Raw genomic sequence first — 20894 nt, 5'->3', positions numbered from 1 at the left:
CTTTCCTATCAATAATTGAAGTATTCAGTTTCTGTGTTCAGCTGTGCAAGGCGAGGCAGGATCAAGCCCGGACAACTTACACCACCACACAATATTCTACATTTTATGTTGCTACAGATATGGAAGGAAGGCCACGATCATGTCAGATGCGGGATGAGAAGCAGTCAGCACAGGGGAATAGCAGTCAAAAACACAATCCAGATCACATCTGCAAGCCCAAGAGCTGTGAATTGTGAGCAGAGCAACATTAGTTACAAACCATTAACCTTAAGGTCTACAGCCCAAACTTTTAACTGGCTTGTACAGGTGCAGTGACAGTAACAAGGCTTCCATCACTGCTTCAAGAAGCTTGTTTCTCTCTTTATTTTTGCTCCACACGTTTAAAGTCATGTTGATGGAAGAAAATAATTCTTCTGGAAATCCTGTTCAGCCTCACTGTATATGAGGTGTTCATCGCAATGCATATGTGGTCATATGTCCAGTCTTTTGGCTACCGACAGCTGCATTTGGCAATAGGCAGGTTCCTATTTACAGCACTAAGCACAGCTGAAGCCTCTGGCCTCTGTCCAGGGGAGGCTGAGGACTCCCAATTTTGCAAGGTGGTAAATCCCCTCGGGCGTCTTACTCCAACCTTTAATGAGGTTGTTGGAGAGAAACAGCTTTCTGGTCCTCATCATTGGAACAGAAGTCTATTCCAGCCTCCTGTGTTCCATGACTTCTCATTAGGATTGTCAAGGGGACAAAATTTGGAAAACAAAAGCTCAGTGTCAGTTGCCACTCTAGCCAAATGGCTGGCATTTCTTCCGAAGAACGTAACTGCTGAGAAAGCCTGAAATACAGTGGGACAAAACCGGAAATAGTAATCCAGGCCCTTCTGTTGCTTGGTTACTTTCAGTCTTAATCTTCCAAGAAACAACAGTTTGGCACAACAGAGAGGCATAGAGTACCGATTTAAGCCTCCAAAGGAAAACTCACAATGTGAAGTTTTTTTTGGGGGGGGGGGCAGGGACGCAAAACGGGTAGGCCACAAGAGGGACCCCAGAAACCACTGGACATTGAAGTCGAAAAGGAGGGCACCAGGTGAGTGACCAGAGCAGCCATCCCCAAACGTTCCGCCATCACCCTTTTTTTGAGAAATCCTCTCCACCACCTTTCCAAACACAGTTTAACAAAAATAAGTAGATAAACTTATTTTAAATTAAAAATACTGATACCTATAATGGAAATTTGGTTTGTAGCCCCATTTTATAACTAGCATGCTCCTTGGAAATGAGAAGTTTTAAAAACTAGAGTGGAGGTGTAACTTTATTTAATGAATTCCATTCAATCAACAACACTTCCATTAGCTTCCAGAAACTGTTCTTTCTTTATTTACTTATTACATTCTACTATGAGGCAGGAAGAAATAAAAGACAAAAACAGCACAGCAGGAAAAAAAACACACAAATGTGTCTTTTGTGGGCAGTAATGATCTTCTGACTCCTGTCTGGACACAACTCTGTGTATACAAACCATGCCATGTCCTTTTGCCCGATCCCCACTGGGATAGACCCAGAGTGCTACAGTTACTGTGTTACCAACCATGTAAATCAGTTTAAAAATGCAAAACAATACCTTAACCACAGGATAGCAGAAACACAACGATCTATCATGAAAAAAAAGTTAAGGACTCTAGCTACAAATGGCAGCAGCAGCACATTATGGTGTTATTTGTACAAGTTTAGGATTAAAGGAAAAAGTACAGGGCACACTTGTATCACTAATTTACTCAAGCAGCAGCCATGAGACCATTGTTCCCACTTGGATTGCAGGCGGGGGAAATCATGCCTGAATGCTCCCCAAATAGAAAAGTCTCCATAATTTAAAAACTGTTCAGCAAGAGGATTATCTTCTAACCTCTGCTAGATTTCTAGGTACAGAGGCTTTCTTCCAACTGGGAAAGAGTTAGAAAACAGTTTTGCAGCATTAAGCGGTACAGCCCAGCAAGAGTTTTACTGAAATATCTGTTGTTTTAAGTAGACCAGATCTGAGCAAGGGCTAGCCCGCATACCACCTTCCTCAGCTGTCCCATCTGCACATGGCTGGTGTGGATGGTGTGGTCTGCAAATAAAGCCATAGGGAATTCCTGAGGACAACATTAAGTTGTTGTTGTGTTTTTTTTAAAAAAAGCATTGCTGAAACTAGAAAGCACTGTAATCATTCGCAGCACTGATGTTGCTTTCGTGCAGGGGACACAGATGATTGCCACCCCATGTCAGATTCTATAGGCCCTAAAAAGGCAGTGTTATAGCTCCATCGAGAGTTGGAAGAACGACTGTGCAGCATATGATGTAACAATACCCTATTACTGTTCTTAGAAGATAGGGAACGCATAACGCGTGTTCTTCTACTGATACGCCCATCAACCACAACCAGACTGATCGCGACTGATGGGTAATGGGCACTGCAGCCCAGTAATGCCAAGAGGGCCACTGACCCTCATCTTTGCCTTGCAGCTTCCTCCTCTGGCTTTTTGTCACAGATGTGACATCTACAATGTTGGCAAAAATCGGACTGAATCCGCAAGTCCTGCCATATCGCATGACGTCAAGCTCTACTGTGGTTCAAAATGGCACCTCATCTGGTTCTTTTCTGCTCCATATATTCCACTTCTTTGATTCCTGCTAGCCATCTGTCTGCCTGCCCCTTCCCCACCTCCCCTGTTTGCCACTTCCTCGCTCATGCCTGTTTTCAAGACTACGACTAACTTAATGAGGACGGTTGCTTGAAACAGAAAGAGCCCCCTTGCGATTCGGGAGGCACCCGGCAGCGCCTCCAGGGAGCTCAGGACCACCTCTGCTTCCCCACCCCATCACTCTCCCTCAACTTCATTATTTTTTCTTCACGTTGCTTCCATTCATGTGTGTGGATGTGCAATTCCTTTTTAAAACCAGTAATGACATTGCACATCTAAAGATGCACATAAAGCCCTTTTTCAAAAACTAAAAAGGGGTGGGAACATTCCTATCGGTCGTGTGTGCACACACATGGGGGGGCTGTTACAAGTGATTGTGCATGTTTACCATTACCCTCCAGTAAATATATTTCCTCTGGATTATTATGAGTGATGGAGTGGTGATACAGATGGGCAAATTGAGTACGACGTGTCTATCTTATCTGACAGTAAAGGGAAGTTTCACATTAATATTATCAACCAAAGAATATACAGATAGCAGTAGCACCCTTTTAAGATTTCAATATGCCCCTTCTTTGTTTTGTTAACCTTCATGAAAACAAAACTGGGCATGCTCAGGTCAGCAGTTCAGGTATCAACTTAGTAGTGCTCCTTCTAAACATCTACCTCTTTTGGAAACTTCATTTCTATACTTGCATATTTCTTCTGTGTGTATTGTAGTCACACAAGCATATTCATCTCTTTACATCTAAGAGCCAAATTGTTCCTTTTTATAGAACACTACCACAAGGCCCCTTTAAAAAGGAATGAGGAAGATACGGAGCACCAAATGTTACTGGACATCATCTCCCAGCGTGGACAACAGTTAGAGAGGATGAGAGCTCTCGCCCTCCAAGAGTATCTGAGAGGACACAGGTTCCCCGTTCCTGCCTTAAAACAAACTGTAGTACAGAGAGCATACCTGAGCCAGCACTGTATAGCAGAAACCAAACAAATTTAGTTCTCTCTTAGTTCATAGGTGGCAAAACCTACGTGGAATTCAAACTGCAAATACGGCTCAATAAGACAGAATGTTCCCCTACTAAAATTATTCTCTGGGCATAACAAAAATATATAGGGGGAAAGATTTTATTGTAGCTTTATCCCTGATGTGCTAGCTTGCTATATGCAGGGTGAGGGTTAGGGTTTTATATGGGTTAGGGTTTTATATGGAACAGTTCTCAACCATGCAAATTCCCACCTTACAGTCACAAGGAATGCAGCCCTGAAGTCTGTTTACCATCTAACTGTAAGCTAAGCTAACAATTCATGGATTATCTTCTCTCGTGTACAGGAAAGAGCCCTTATAATACAGGTTTTATTGTACATCCAGCTCTTAGCCCCAGGGTCACAAAGGGAAGGGACGAGCATGGCATGGCAGCCACCAAATCAGAGACAGTTCATTTCCATTTCCGTGTTATAGAGATCCATTCTCACAAAGAGAGCCACAATTAACTCCCTTCTCCCTTCCACACATTATCACAGATATAAATCACTTGAGGATTCCAAGTCTGTGCCCCTAGAACTTATAAATACAAGTGTGTCAGGCTGTCTCTCTCTCTCTCTCTTTCCATATAGAAATCTATTCAACTAAAATAATCACATAAGGCCAAATCCTTTACAAAAAAGAAGATTTAACAAAAACAGAAGAGACAGGACCGACCCGTTCCATATCCACAAGACGGATGAGGCAAGGGATACAAGTTGTTCCTCTTCTTGAAGCTTTGTCTCTCTGACTTCAATAGATGAGGTACCTTAGTTCAGAGTATACAAGAGGAAATAAGACAGAGCAAGCCCGGTACAACACTGCAAGGCTGCTGAAAATTGCCCGAGGCATGGTGATCCAAGATTCTGACTTGAAACAGATATAAACAGCATAGAGAGCGACCGCAAAGAAGTGGCCAATCAGAACGAGAGGCTTGGGTGATAAGCTGGCGGGGGAGAAAGAGAATGAAAAAGTAGCCCACATTAGAAAAATGCTAGAGTTTAAGAAACAATAATCCATTGACATTGCTAGATTATAACGTCTCTTGAAAGGCAGCTTGAGATTTGCTAATCTCTATGCGTTCCTGGACGAATAAAATGTTTTATTATTCCTGAAGCTTCCCTGCTTTCCACATCTATTATTTTCATTTAGTGCTTAAACGTGGAGACCATCCCTCTCGCTGGCTAAAAGCCAGTGGCTTACAGTCAAAAGGCCACAGGTTCAGTTGCTGACAGCTCCAGGTGAAAGGTAGGACATGATATGGAAAAAACCCTCTCGGCCCAAAGCCCTGGAGACCCACTGTGTCTAACAGGTAGTATTTGGACTAGATGGATAATTATTCCTGTTTTGTGTAAGGCAACTTCCTACGTTCCCAAATACCGTATTTTTCGCTCCATAAGATGCACCTTTCCATAAGACGCACCAATTTTTTAGGAGAAGAAAACAGGAAAATATAATCTGTTTTCTTCGCTCCATAAGACGCACAGACTTTCCACCCCCGTTTTGTGAGAAAAAAGTGTGTCTTATGGTGCGAAAAATACGGTAATAATCAATGGTGTGCAGTAATCTAGGCAGATGATTCCGGGACACTTCTTCTCCAGGGCCTTTCATTCTTCAATAGTTAGGCCATGATTTAGATCAGTGATGGCGAACCTATGGCACACGTGCCACAGCTGGCACACAGAGCCCTCTTGGTGGGCACATGAGCCATAGGTCACCGGATATTGGCACTCCCCTCTGCTGGTGAAGTAGTCCAGTGGAGGAGTCCAATGGCAACCATTACCAGTCTAGCCCAATGGGGGATTGGAGGACCGGTAAGTATTTATTTGTTAATACTGCCTATGGGGGGGGGGGGGACCCCAGCATAACAACCTCAGCATTCAGGTTTTAATTGCAGCATTTGCACCTTGAAAGAAATAAGTTGATTTTGTGTTGCAGTTTGGATACCTGGTCTCAAAAAGGTTCACCATCACTGATTTAGATGATTTTATTTATACAAGTGTACATCACTTTTACATTAAGTTAAAACTAAGAACAAGTTTTTCTTGTCACAAAAAGTTAATCAAGCGACATCTACTTTAGAATTTTTTAAGCAGATTTACTTTACATTTTTGTTTGTTCGTTTTGGTTTATGCAATTCTCACTCTCAGCCCTGCCCTTCTGGTTTATCTATGCTCCCTAGCTCGGGAACCAATATCTCAGACATGCAAACTGAATCCTGGATTGCATGCTAACCACTACAACCGTCCCCTCCAGCATCAATTTCAGTGAAAGTCATAAATATTTCCACAACTTACACAGAAAGTAATCCAACGGGACCAGATACACACTCACCACCCAGCCTGAAGTAAAGGAAGCAGGCTCTCCTTAACTGATGCAGGGAATCTGCCAAACAAAGAGAAAGCAAAATTACATTACAAAAAAAAGCAAAGCAAGCAAATGAAATAAATGAGAGACAAATCTGAAATATACATGATAATGCCACCCCAGTGCCTGTAATATATTTAGCAAGGTACACCTAGTTGACAGCAAGGAGGGGGGAAATATGCATTTCTAGAAATCGCCAGAAAAGACCATGACGATAAGGGTTGTCCATGGAATGGACCAAATTATAGAACAATTTATTCTAAATGTGACTTTTTGAATGTAGAAATCACATCACAACTAAGCCTTGCACCCCTTAAACGAGATTCCTGTGTATTGAAGACAAGCTATATTTATGAAGAAGTGAGCTACAGTCCACAAAACCTGCCAAGCAAAACCATTGGAAAGGAACTTACCATCTGTCGCAGCAAATAATTCGTAAAGAGCCTGAGCAAGAATATTGACCACAAAGGAGTGGGACTTCTTTCTCGTCCAATAAAATGTCTTCTTGGCCTGCCAAAGACAAGCAATCCGATGTACCATCAGAGTGCAATATAACATCAATACCGTAAGCTCTCTATCCATTCCTGTGTTAGGAAGATGGAATATATTGCAAGTGTTTTCCAGCTGCAAAGTATAGTACTATGGGGCACTATCTGTAGACATGAGGATTCACCACATGGCATGAGACATGAAAAGTAATTATATCAATACTTCCATGGATGTACAGAGTTGGTTGAGAACATTAGTCCATTTAAAATTGTAACTTACACTCCTCACTTTGCAAACTGCTCTTTAGACTGATTCATGCTGAATACATGCTATTATGGAACAATACTAAAGACTTCTGAACAGATTCCTGAAAACCCTTTGTTACTACAGAAACATCAATATGAAGGTGCTTGAGATGGCTATTGTTTTGTCACCCATTGTCAACCACTGACTATCAACTGCCTATAAGCTTCAGCTAGTCATGCTTTCAAAACATATGCAAAAGCAAAAGGAGAGTAACTGATTAATAACAAACAGTGGCTTAAGCCTTCTATTTACTTACTGCCCACACGGGTGGAGACACAATACTAACATGATTAGCTGATATGTTAATGCACAGGTTCAAAGACTCTATAAGTAATAAGCTTATCTAGTTTTGCATCATTCTTTCACCATGCACTGGGTTTCCAGACACGATGCAAGAGCAGACATGTATAACGATTTTTGGAAACTGGCAGTAGCTCAACTAGACATCTGAAATCCACTAAGTCACACTTACAAAGAACTACTGGATAGCTCGGTGGTTTAGGCATCTGGTTGTGGAGCCAGAGGTTGAAGGTTTCATTCCTCACTGTGGTTCCCTGACAGGGGCGGGACTTGATGGTCCATAGGGTCCCTTCCTACTCTAAAGTTATTATTATCTCCATGGTAAAAAAATGTGAAAATCCAAAAAAATCAAACTGCATAAGTAATTGCAACAGAGAATTTAAAAATGTTACAGACGAACTGCTAAAAAAAAAAAGCAAACAAACATCCCATAAATTACAGCTTACAAACACATACTAAGCATGAAACAAATAACTTATCTTAACAGGATTCAACTTCTATATTACAGTGCTAAACACAAGAATAATCTCAGAAACCCGATTGGCAAGAATCACAGATATTTTGTACAAAACACAGTTGGGCTTCCTACAGTTGTGAGAAAGAATGGAATAAACAAATTTGAGACCACCTTTTCAATTCAGAAACATCCCTTAAAGTGCACATTTTTCTAGGTATTCTTTCTTCCTGCAGGCAGACCATTCCTAAAAGTCCATCCAGTTTGTTTTGTTTTTAAATAGACAGCTTACTTACCCATAACCATGGTTCTTCGCGTAGCACTCTGTGAATCCACACAAATGGGTTAAACTGCACCTGGGCAGGACTATTCGGAATATTCTAGAGCTTAAATAACTGACCAATAGAACGTTTCCCCGTGGCACGCATGCCCCGCCCACCCGTGGTACCTCAGTTCCAAACATCCGCCACTGTCATAGCTCTGATAATTAAAAAGCTGTAGACCACTGGTTCTTAACCTTGGGTTACTCAGGTGTTTTTGGACTGCAACTCCCAGAAGCCTTCACCACCAGCTGTGCTGGCTGGGGTTTCTAGGAGTTGCAGTTCAAAAACATCTGAGTAACAAAGGTTAAGAACCACTGCTGTAGACAACCCGTGATGGACAGTGGGGGCAGGACATGTGGATTCACAGAGCACCACTCAAAGAACCATAGTTACAAGTAAGTAACCTGTCTTTCCTCTTCGTGGTGTCTGTGAATGCACACAAATGGGTGACTAGCAAGGAGGGCCATCACGGTAAAACCGAAGACAGCACAGCCCTTTCAAAACTTGCTTCCTTTTTGGCTCTGACTTCCAGCCTGTAATGTGTCACAAAGGTCAATGGTGGCGACCAAGCAGCTGATCAACAAATGTCAGAAACTTCAATGCCATGTAGCCAGGCAGTAGAGGTAGCCACGGCTCTAGTGGAATGCGCCTTCAATACATCTGGTGGGGTCTTGCCAACCAGCTCATAGGCTAAAGTGATGGCAAAAACTATCCATCTGGAAACTGCGAAGAAACCGAATGACCTTTCCGAGGACCGTGGAAGCAAACAAACAGTCTGGGAGATTTCCGTAAGTCCTTAGTTGAGAAATATAAAAGGCCAAAGCCTTTTTATAGATGAACATCAAGGGAATGGAGCATGTGCTCAACATCAGAAGAAGGGTTAGGAAACAACATTGGGAGGATCAAAGGCTGATCAACATGGAAATTCGAAATCACTTTAGGGAGGAATGAGACATCAGGATATAAGACAACCTTATCGGAGTGAAATTGTATATATGATGCATCAGCCCACAGTGCAGCCAACTCACTCGCCCTCTGTGCAGATGTAATAGCCACAAAAACAAAGTCTTTAGAGAAAGAAGTTTTAGAGGAGTAGAAGCCATAGGTTTGAATGGTGGGCGTGTAAGAGCCCTCGGGACAGTATGAAGAGACCATTGAGGGATTGGAGGCCGTACAGGTGGACAAATGTTATTCAAACCTTGAAGGAATCTCTTCACAGTTGGGTGTGAGAATAAGCGGGAAGCGTCTGGACCCACAGGCTGATAAGAAACAACGGCTGAAATATAAACTTTAAGTGTAGAATGCGCCAGTGCTAGATCAAACAAATAACGTAGGAAAGCAAGAAGGGTACGTAAGGAAGCCGGAACAGTCACAAACCTCTGGACTCAGCAAACTCAGTAAAAACAGGCCACTTATAAGAATACAGTAATTTGGCTGAAGGCTTCCTAGCCCTGCCCAGCACCTCCTTTATGCTGGGAGAATCCTCCACACTGTGAGATGGAGCAAGTCAATGTCAGGATGACCAGAGCTTGCCTTCATACTGAGTCAGGAGGAATGGTTGGGGGGGGCAGTCTCAGGAAATCGGACGCAATGGTCTTGAGGGTGGTAAACCACGGTTAACGAGGCCACCATGGAGCTACCAGGATGGCATCGGCTTGCAACTGGCGGATCCTGACAGTTTGTCCATTGAATAAGCGGGATGGGAGGAAAAAGACAGAGAAGGATAGCATCCTGTGTCACCATGAAGGCATCACCCAAAGAACCGTTGCCTCTCCCTGCTCGAGAGCAAAACTTTTTGCGCTTTGCGTTGATCTGAGTCGCAAAGATGTCGATGGCCAGAGTGACCCATCTGCTGCAGATATGGGCAAACACAGAGTCATCGAGAACCCATTTGTGTGTTTGAGTGGTTAGGCGGCTCAAGCGATCGGCTACATCGCTGTCCTCTGTCAACACATGGATGGCAATTGGAAATATGTGATGATCGTAGCACCACTCCCACAGGTGGACTGCTAAGTACAGAAGGGACAAAGAGTGAGTGCCTCCTTGCTTGTTTATATAATACAGAGTGATCATGTTGTCCATAGCCACTTGCACTCCGTAAACGACCACTAGAGGATAGAAAGCGCAAATACCCTTGTTTACTGCCAACATTTCTAGAAGATTGATATGAAGCAGCTTCTCTGAGCTGGACCACAGGGCGTGGATCTTGTGAACGCCACAATGCACGCCCCAACCTGTCGTGCTGGCGTCTGTTGTGACCTGTACAGTCAGTTGAAGGGCTTGAAGAGTCGACCAATTTGAAGATGCAGCACGAAAGTCCACCATGTCAGTTGACGTGATAACTCTGGAGTCACACGTAGATGTTTGGCAGGGCTGTCTAATAACGGATTGAATTGAGACAGGTACCACACCTGTAGGGGGCACATCTTCAATTGAGCATGAGGAAGAGCAGATGTGGTGGAAGCCGTAAAGCCTAAAAAATGTTGCGTGTGATGAGCCGAAACCCTGGCGTACAGGCTAAACAGACGAATAAAAGTAAAGGTTCCCTGTGACATTTAGTCCAGTTGTGTCCGACTCTAGGGGGCGGTGCTCATACCCGTTTCCAAGCCATAGAGGCAGCGTTTGTCCAAAGACAGTTTCCATGGTCACGTGGCCAGCACGACTAGACACGGAACGCCGTTATCTTCCCACTGTGGTGGTACCTATTTATCTACTCGCATTTACATGCTTTCAAACGGCTAAGTTGGCAGGAGCTGGGACAAGCGACGGGAGCTCACTCCGTCACATGGATTCGATCTTACGACGGCTAGTCTTCTGACCTTGCAGCACAGAGGCTTGCAGCGCCATCATGTCCCACCAGTTTGGTTTACAAATACCTAATTCAAAGAGAGATTTTAAATTTCTAACTGCTGTGGGGGGCATGCAATAATCAAGCATATTTAGCTTGCTGTCCCCATGCAAGGGACGTGGTGGCGCTATGGGATAAACCACAGAAGCCTGTGCTGCAGGGTCAGAAGACCAGCAGTCATAAGATCAAATCCACGTGATGGAGTGAGCTCCCGTCGCTTATCCCAGCTCCCGCCAACCTAGTGGTTCGAAAGCATGCAAATGCGAGTAGATTAACAGGGACCACCTCGGTGGAAAGGTAACAGTGTTCGGTGTCTAAGTCACACTGGCCATGTGACCACGGAAAGATTGTCTTCGGACAAACGCTGGCTCTATGGCTTGGAAACAGGGGTGAGCACCGCCCCCTAGAGTCGAACACGACTGGACAAAAATTGTCAAGGGGAACCTTTACCTTTACCCCACGCAGAGTTGCTTCCTACCAAAGAGAGGTTATTATAGCTGTGCTGCAAACAGCTATATCCAGCCTTTGTTTAGCATGGACCTCGAGGAGGCATTCGCAAGTTTTCCAGGTAGCATCCCACCAGATGCTGATTTGCTTTTAGGACATTCTGAATAAATAAAATAATCAGTCAGTGCCTAAAGTATACCAAAGCAAAGTGTTCTGCTTATGTACCGCCCCATAGCATTTCAAGCACTCTCTGGGCAGTTTACAAGTTAATTATGCAGGCTACACATTCTCCCCCCACTCCCAGCAATCTGGGTACTCATTTTACCCACCTCAGAAGGATAGAAGGCTGAGTCAGCCTTGAGCCAGCTACCTGGGATTGAACCCCGGGTCATGAGCACAGTTTTGGCTGCAATGCAGCAGTTTAACCACTGTGGCACAAGGAAGATTACCTGAAAAGGAGCCAAAATCCAAAAGGCAGGCTGAAAGGAAAAGGTGCCATCATGGCCTACCTGCAAGAGAGCAGAGTCCTCATACAGATCTGGAATGGCCTGTAACAAGTGTCTCCATATCCTGATGTCATTCAAAATAACACTCATTCCTCCACCAGTGAGAGGGTGCCTCATGTTATACGCATCTCCCAGAAGAAGAACTCCTAAAAAAGAAAGACTCCAAAGGTCAACCACTGCTGCCCAAACGTTGTCTTTTGAGATTTATTCCAAGGCTTGGTAAGAACCAGTAACTTAATATGTACAATATCTATCTGTTGTATACAGTACAGAGTAACAGAGCTACCTTTTCCAAAACTACGGCATATTTGATGTCATGCACAGACCCCTCATTGAGTCCCAATAACTTTAACAGGACTAAGCTGTTGAGAAACTGGGAGTGGCATTATGGAGATGGGGGCAAGCCTTACAGCCTACTTACTGGCAGCAGCGATACAACTGAGAGTTCAGCTGGTTGGATGCTCTTCAAAAATAAAGCAGTAATGATAATATTGATAATAATCATGTGCTGTCAAGTCAATTCTGACTTATAGCGGCCTTTTCACAGTTTTCCAGGTAGAGAATGCTCAGAAGCGGTTTACCATTCCCTTCTTCTTGGGACATCCTGGGACTGTGCAACTTGCCCAAGGCCACAAGATCTGGCTCTACTCACAGGAAGCACAGTGGGGAATTGAACTCACAACCCCTGGCTCCACAACTAGCTACCCACACCACCGAGCTATCCAGCCAGTTCTCAATAATAAAAATAGATCAATAGATAGATTCAGCAATCCATCCATGGCTTTTGTGCTTTTATTTTCCTTCTTGAGAAATGGCTCAACAGTGTAGGTAGATACATCTCCATTGAAATACTCTCCCAATGGAGAGAGAGAGAGATACATATACATGTACCTGTACATACACATTTGTGTGTGTATACATATGTTTCTATATATAAACACACACCCATACTTTTAAAGACTCTTCTGGTCACGTACCTGCTTTGTTAACAGAGGAAGGTGGCAAGAAGCTTGCTGGCATAGACCTCAAACGATCATTCTGCACAGCTGTGAGGAAAGATTCCTGGAGGTGTTCTGAAGAACAAATAAAAATACAGTATTTCAGTTATATCCACATTTGACCAAGGATCAAAAGGCTTCCCTCAAACTCCATTCGAGATTTTCAAATGCCTTCCAACATTCTTAAAGATAACTTGGTGACCATCTCCAAATCTCTACCAAACCAGAGATGAACCCCAGAGAAAATGATTTGAGTTAGTCATTTGGGGTTTTTTTACAAGTTTTTGGTACAGAGATGACAAACCTTTATGGAAATTATAGTGACCCCAAACTATGACAATTTTGTTAAGAGAACAACTCAAAACAGGATTGTCTAAAATTATAAAGGGTATGGGGCAAGACCACAGGGTTGTAACAGTATACCAAAATTATATCCTACATATAATTGACCAGGAAATGTTTGAAGCCAAAACTCTGATATTACACAGCCAGCTACTCATTGGAACCTCAGGAGAACAAGATAAAAGGCTCTAATATGTTATGTGGGCCCCAACTGAAGTTCAAACATTATGTGCAAAATTCAGGTCAAGAAGATCGTAGTGAGTCACAAATCATAGGTGAGTGGATATATTTAGCTACTGAACAAAATGTATCTATAAGGCTCATTACTCAAGCCATATTCCACAGAAGAATTTTAATACCGTATTTTTGCTCCATAAGACGCACCTCCCCATAAGACACACCAAATTTTTAGGAGAAGAAAACGGGAAAATAAAAATCTATTTTCTTCTCCTAAAGATTTGGTGAGCCTTATGGAGAAGTCCGTCTTATTGAACACACCCAAGGACTCTTTGGAGGCTCACCCTGCCCCCCAGGAGTCCAGAGGGGGCGAAATCACCACCTTCAGCGACTCTTCTGAAGCTTCCCAAGTCTCAAAAGAGTCCCAGAAGGTGGCGATTTCGCCCCCTCTGGCCCAGCGGGGAGGCAGGGTGAGCCTCCAAAGGGTTCTAGGGTCTGTTCCAGGACCCTTGTGAGGCTCTCCCCAACCCCCACAGGGCCAGCAGGGGCGAAATCGCCAGCTTCTAGGACCTTTTCTGAGGCTTAAAAGGCTCAGAAAAGGTCCTAGAAGCTGGCGATTTCGCCCCCGCTGGCCCCATGGGAGGTGGGGGGAGCCTCGCAAGGGCCCTGGAAGGCTCCCTTGGACCCTTGCAAGGCTCCCCCCACCCCCCCACGGGGCCAGCAGGGGCGAAATCGCCAGCTTCTAGGACCTTTTCCGAGGCTTAAAAGGCCCAGAAAAGGTCCTAGAAGCTGGCAATTTCACCCCCGCTGGCCCCATAGGGGGTCGGGGGAGCCTCGCAAGGGTCCTGGAAGGCTGCCTCGGACCCTTGTGAGGCTCCCCCCACGGGGCCAGTGGGGGCAAAATCACCAGCTTCTTTCCATAAGACACATGGACTTCCCCCACACACTTTTTTTTGGGGAAAATGCATCTTACGGAGCAAAAACTAGGGTAAGCCCTCTCAGTCTCTAATATGACAGAAAAGTTCTACCTAGTTCTAAACAAGACCCAAGTTTCTAAAGATAGAATCAGCCTTTCAAGCTTTCTTCACACCTCAGAGATTATTTTCAACAGAAAGTGGAGGGTTTTTTTTATGTTTGGCTCTCAAGTGATTTCCTCTGCCCACCCCTACCCCTCACCATCAGGTATAGCCCGCAATCTGTTCAATGACAATCCAACTTCCCAGGTGGCCACCTGTCACAGCCACACAAAAGTACCTCCTGGATTTTGAAACTGTAGGGGAGAACCAGCTATCAGCACTAATTTTTTTGCTAAGGGGAAAAAGAAGCCAGCCTCTTGATCTATCATCTGGGGAAAACTATTATACAAGATTTTTCCTTAAGCCTTCTTGTAGTTTAAGAAGTTGAGGGCCATGCCATATTCAAAGACACTTTTATCATAAAATCTAAGATCTGTAACTCTGATAGATCACATCAGACTGTGGAATTTGGAAATATATTATTCTCTCAGTCTGCCTTGGTTTGTTTTTTACAGGTATCTATATTCTTGGGTAATGCAGAGGCTCCTCCATGAAAAGATGAGCAGCATTGGACAAGCTTTTCAAAAATCACACTCATCCATTTCTATTGATCTCACCACCCTGATAAATGTTAACATGGATAGTGCCATTTCAAATGTTTAGATACAAAAGTATTTTTATATGGCCATGAAAAGGGGGGAAAGTGGGCAGATCTTAAACATGACCAAGAGAGGAAAAAAAAGAAGTTAAACTCATCTTCCTCAGCACTGTCTCTCAGTTTAGAGGCTGTTCTATAGCAGCACAGAATTAAAATGAAACAAAATGTATTTATTTATTTAAAATATTTTACCAGTGCTTTTTCCTGAAAAGGACCCAAGGCAGCCTACATTATTAAAAGACAGTATATAAAGCTCATAAAACTGATTATACAAAAATGAAAGGATCAAATACCATAACATTTTTTTAAAACAAGCATCATAAAAACACATACAAAACTGTAAGTTTATTTATTTATTTTATTTATTTATTCTATTCATATCCCGCCTATCTGGTCAATTAAGACCACTCTAGTTACAATAACCCATTTAAAAACTCCACTTAGGCAATCAGTCCCTCCGATAAGGCTTGCCTGAAGAAGGTGGTCTTTGCCTGCTTGTAGGAGGACAGTAAAGATGGGGTTAGCCCAAGGGAGGGAGTTCCAGAGTCTGGGAGCAGCAACAGAGATGGCCCTCTCCCGTGTCCCCACCAAACTCACCTGGGAGGGTGGTGGGAGCAAGAGCAAGACCTCTTCTGATGATCTTAACATCCAAGCAAGATCCAAGCAAAAGCCAACAATGGGTCTCTCAGCAACTCATTACGTTTGGCCAGATATAACTACATTTTTCATCATCAGTTTATCAGAGCGATAGTCTGCAGACCCAGGGAGCTGTCCAAGGTCTAATGGGGTCTGTGTCCACAAGAATGCTATTCTTGCTTTGAAAGTCTGAAAGTATCAGTATCGGGATCTCAATTCACAGTCTCCCCACCAACAAGCATATATATCCATGCACACTTTGTAGATAAAACGGTGGCCAAAACTTTGTACTTCATGTCTGAGGAAATTGATCTTAATTAGCAAAAGCTCACACTAAAATTAACTGTCTTAATTGCTGAGCTGGCAAAGCACAACCCTTTGATTTTGGTTTATCATTTCTGTTTGGTTCTGTTAAAGAGAGAGACAGAGACATACACACACATACACACACATACACACACATTCATGCACATACATTTGACAAACTGTTTTCATTTTTCCGTACTTAGCTGAAATGTGACTTTTTCTCCATGCCAGAATACTTAGCACGAACACTCTAAACCCAGTGTTTTCCAACCTGGGGGTTGTGACCCTCACGGACCCTCACAGAGGTCACAGAATGCTCTCTAGGGGGTCATTAGTTTAACCTCTCCCAGTCTATTCCCTCCCAAGTTCTGAAGTGGTGGAGGTGGTTGCAGAAGCAGGAGGAGGGTGAGCAGCAGCATCAATATTGCCACCATGTCAGGGAACAATGAGGAGCCATTCAGGCAAAAGTAGCAGAAGAAGTCACAGGTTAGTTGACTATTATAAAAGGGGGTCACAACTCAAAAAAGGCCAGGAACTACTGCTTCAATCAAACCAAAGTGCAAAATTTGGGAAGGTTTTCTTTGTTTAACTACCACTCCAAAATGTCCCAGCTAGCACGGCTGTTGGCTATGCAAGCTAGGGAGTCTGGGAGCCGTATTCCAGAAAGCAACTTTTCCAAGAGCTGTTGAAGATCAAAAAGGAATTCTAAACAAAACACCTATGCTTCTCCGTAAGCATTTAAGCCCGGTTTCCCTTTCATCAAGAATACACCAGTTTATTAGCGAAGGCTTTCACGGCCAGGATCTAATGGCTGTTGTGGGTTTTTCGGGCTCTTTGGCCGTGTTCTGAAGGTTGTTCTTCCTAACATTTTGCCAGTCTCTGTGGCTGGCATCTTCAGAGGAGAGCACTTTACAACAACCAATACACCAGTTATTAAAAATGTGAATGGCAGTGGCCTACTTCTGAGCAATCTTGATCAAGAGTGGCTGCCAGCCTATCCTACTTCACAAAGCCAGACTCACAATTTATAACACAGAGAGAGAGAGACTCAAACAAGCATCTCTGAAACATGTTACCACCATCTTGTGCAAATATTCTTACCAGGTAACTGTGGGTAAATCTTTTCAATCATATATTCTTTCAGGTTCTTTGGCATTTCACCTCGAATGTCAACAAGAACTCGCGTTTCATTGGAAGAAATCTGGTAGACAAGCACAGGGCTAGGATTTCCCAAAACAAGTTCTGCGTGGTTGGTTTTAAACTGAGGTGAATTCTTTAGACAGAAGGGAAAAGGAAAATCATTAAAGAGGGTTTCTGTCTGCTGTTTCTCAGTGCATCAGTTTCTCTGTTTCCCTGCTGCAAATTCAGTGAACAGTTTCAGCAAAGCTGAAAACTCACAAGCTCATTCCTCAGTTTGTAAAATGACAGCAACAGTGACCTACATCAGAGGCTCCTGCTGGGAGAACTGATGAGATAAGGACTGCAGGGATATTTAAATGTGTCAAAGATGCCAAAAAACAACAGCAATGTGAAATAGGGGTGCTCTAAAATATGCATTCTGTTTTATTCATTCAGATTGGATAACAACATTTTTACCTGTCTGTAATTGTGGCTTTTTAGAGAACACTCACCTTCAAAATGCATCCTACAAAGTGAGATGGGACTTCAACTTTGCTAGAAATAAAATTTTTCCTGAACTTGGAAAACAGGCCATCAGCAACAACTGTCAGAGGCGCATGGAGCTCCTACAACATAAAATAAACAAGGTAGCATACATCACCTCTTGAAGCCATTCAAGTCCCACTGAGGTTTTCAAAATAATGTTGAAGGGGAATACTTGTATTTTTAAAAAGTGCATCAAAGTTTATTGCTGTTTATGGTCTTTCTTGCATGCAGCAGAGTTAAGGGACATTCAGGGTAGAATCTAATACCCTATGAATCCTATCTAAGCATCTCCAACTTTTCTGCCATTAACTCTTATGACAGAATGCAGAGCATATGCCTTCATCATAAAACCTTTTCTCCTGGCATTCATCCCAACTTTTTGCAACATCATCCCTGATAGCAAGGTAAGTTTGTCTTGAAAGCTTGCTCAAAATTTTATAATTTTTAATTTTATTTCTTTGCATGGCCTAACAAAATTATTAATTTTCTCGGCATCCTCTCTCACCAAAAGCAACTGTTGAGGGGCCATACTCAAGAGAACACTGTTGCATTTTTCCCAATTATTTTTCAGAAACAAACTTTAAGACTGAAAATACACTGGCAAATTTAGCCCTCCTTGCTTTGTGCCATTTCTTCCCACAAACCACTCAGCCGAGGCCATTAGTCCCTCTACATTACATAGTTTACTACAGAACAGCTAAAATCTTTGTGAATATTACATGATATCATAAGACCTTCATGCACTGCTATGAAGAACTTGAGTCAACATTCAACCTGTGCTTCCCTTGCAGGTTTGTCTAAGAAAGCAAACACAAAAGGCTTTGACGGAGCAAAAAGTTTAAAGCTCCACTTTCTTTGTAAATCTGGATATTATGCAATCTAGGTATTATAATTAATGTACCCATACAAAGTGACGAGAATCAACAGTCATATTGTGGGAGATAACAAAATGCAAATTAGCAATAGTAATTTGTTGTTGTTTAGTGGAGAAGTCGTGTCCGACTCTTCGTGACCCCATGGGCTAGAGCACGCCAGGCCCTCCTGTCTTCCACTGCCTCCCGGAGTTGGGTCAAATTCATGTTGGTCGCTTCGATGACACTGTCCAACCATCTTGTCCTCTGTTGTCCCCTTCTCCTCTTGCCCTCACACTTGTTGAGCTTCAGACCATTTCTGGCACTCTCCTCTTTAACCCTCATTACAAGGTTCCTTAATTCCTCCTCACTTTCTGCCATCAGAGTGGTATCATCTGCATATCTGAGGTTGTTGATATTTCTTCTGGCAATTTTAATTCTGGCTTGGGATTCCTCCTGTCCGGCCTTTCACATGATGTATCCTGAATATAAGTTGAATAAGCAGGGGTACAATATACAGCCTTGTCGTACTCCTTTCCCAATTTTGAACCATCCATATTCCTGTCCCACATATAGATTCCTCAGGAGATAGACAAGGTGGTCAGGCACCCCCATTTCTTTAAGAACTTGCCATAGTTTGTTGTGGTCCACACAGTCAAAGGCTTTTGCGTAGTCAATGAAGCAGAAGTAGATGTTTTTCTGGAACTCTCTGGTTTTCTCCATAATCCAGCACATGTTAGCAATTTGGTCTCTAGTTCCTCTGCCCCTTCGAAATCCATATACTCGGTCCATATACTGCTGAAGCCTACCTTGGAGGATTTTGAGCATAACCTTGCTAGTGTGGGAAATGAGTGCAATTCTATGGTAGTTGGAGCATTCTTTGGCACTGCCCTTCTTTGGGATTGGGATGTAGACTGCTCTTTTCTAATCCTCTGGCCACTGCTGAGTTTTCCAAACTTGCTGGCATAGAGTGCAGCACCTTAACAGTGTCATCTTTTAAGATTTTAAATAGTTCAACTGGAATGCCATCACCTCCACTGGCCTTGTTGTTAGCCGTGCTTTCTAAGACCCACTTGACTTCACTCTCCAAGATGTCTGGCTCAAGGTCAGCAACCACACTATCTGGGTTGTCCAGAACATCCAGATATTTATGGTATAATTCCTCTGTGTATTCTTGTCACCTCTTCTTGTTGTCTTCTGCTTCTGTGAGGTCGCCACCTTTTTTGTCCTTTATCATGTCCATCTTTCCACAAAACGTTCCTTTAATAGCTCCGATTTTCGTGAATAGATCTCTGGTTTTTCCCTTTCTATTATTTTCCTCTATTTCTTTACACTGTTCATTTAAGAAGGCCCTCTTGTCTCTCCTTGCTATTCTTTGGAAGTCTGCATTCCATTTTCTGTAACTTTCCCTATCTCCCTTGCATTTTGTTTCCCTTCTTTTCCCTGCTATTTGTAAGGCCTCGCTGGAAAGCCACTTTGTTTTCTTGCATTTCCTTTTCATTGGGATGGTTTTCGTTGCTGCCTCTTGTACAGTGTTAAAGGCCTACAGCCATAGTTCTTCAGGCACACTGTCCACCAAATCTAGTTCCTTAAATCTGTTCTTCACTTCCACTCTGTATTCATAAGAAATTTGGTTTAGATTATATCTGACTGGCCCAGTGGTTTTTCCTACTTTCTTCAGTTTAAGCTTGCGTTTTGCTATAAGAAGCTAATGATCAGAGCCACAATCAGCTCCAAGTCTTGTTTTTGCTGACTGTGTAGAGCTTCTCCATCTTTGGCTGCAGAGAACATAATCAATCTGATTTTGGTTTTGCCCATCTGGTGATGTCCATGTGTAGAATCGCCTCTTGTGTTGTTGGAAAAGAGTGTGTGTGATGACCAGCTTGTTCTCTTGACAAACTCTATTAGCCTTTGCTCCACTTCGTTTTGAACTCCAAAGCCAAACCTACCTGTTGTTCCTTTTATCTCTTCATTTCCGACTTTAGCATGCCAGTCCCCTATAATCTTTCTTTGGTATCAGTTCTAGAAGGTGTTGTAAGTCTTCGTAGAATTGGTCAATTTCAGCCTCGTCAGTATTGGTGGTTGGTGCGTAAACTTGGATGACTGTGATGTTGAAAGGTCTGCCTTGGATTCGTCTTGAAATCATTCTATCATTTTTGAGATTATACCCCATTACAGCTTTTCCCACTCTTTTGTTGACTATGAGGGCCACTCCATTCCTTCTACGGGATTCTTGCCCACAATAGTAGATATGATAATCATCTGAGCTGAATTCGCCCATTCCTGTCCATTTTAGTTCACTGATGCCCAGGATGTCGATGTTTATTCTTGCCATCTCCTGTTTGACCACACCCAGCTTACCAAGATTCACAGATCTTACATTCCAGGTTCCAATGCAGTATTTTTCTTTGCAGCATCGGACTTTCCTTTCACTTCCAGGTGCGTCCGCAGCTGAGCGTCCTTTCGGCTTTGGCCCAACCACTTCATTAGCTCTGGAGCTACTTGTA

General features: G+C 43.1%; 1 protein-coding gene across 2 annotated transcripts in view; it reads right to left on the bottom strand.

The window, feature by feature from the left end:
• Window positions 1–1342: 1342 nt before the first annotated feature.
• SQLE (squalene epoxidase) overlaps window positions 1343–20894 on the bottom strand; it is a 34259-nt gene continuing 14707 nt past the window's right edge. For both annotated transcript variants that reach the window (XM_020796519.3, XM_020796520.3), the window contains exons 6-12: window positions 17503–17616; window positions 16973–17144; window positions 12716–12811; window positions 11742–11884; window positions 6479–6575; window positions 5996–6083; window positions 1343–4644 (exon numbers count right to left, since the gene is read on the bottom strand). In XM_020796519.3, coding sequence (XP_020652178.3) covers window positions 4452–4644; window positions 5996–6083; window positions 6479–6575; window positions 11742–11884; window positions 12716–12811; window positions 16973–17144; window positions 17503–17616 — 903 coding nt within the window. In that variant the 3' untranslated portion in view covers window positions 1343–4451. The remainder of the gene's footprint in view (window positions 4645–5995; window positions 6084–6478; window positions 6576–11741; window positions 11885–12715; window positions 12812–16972; window positions 17145–17502; window positions 17617–20894) is intronic.

The sequence above is a fragment of the Pogona vitticeps genome, chromosome 4 (assembly GCF_051106095.1).
Source record: "Pogona vitticeps strain Pit_001003342236 chromosome 4, PviZW2.1, whole genome shotgun sequence".
Classification (NCBI taxonomy): domain Eukaryota; kingdom Metazoa; phylum Chordata; class Lepidosauria; order Squamata; family Agamidae; genus Pogona; species Pogona vitticeps.
This window is presented reverse-complemented; position numbering and strand designations above follow the sequence as displayed.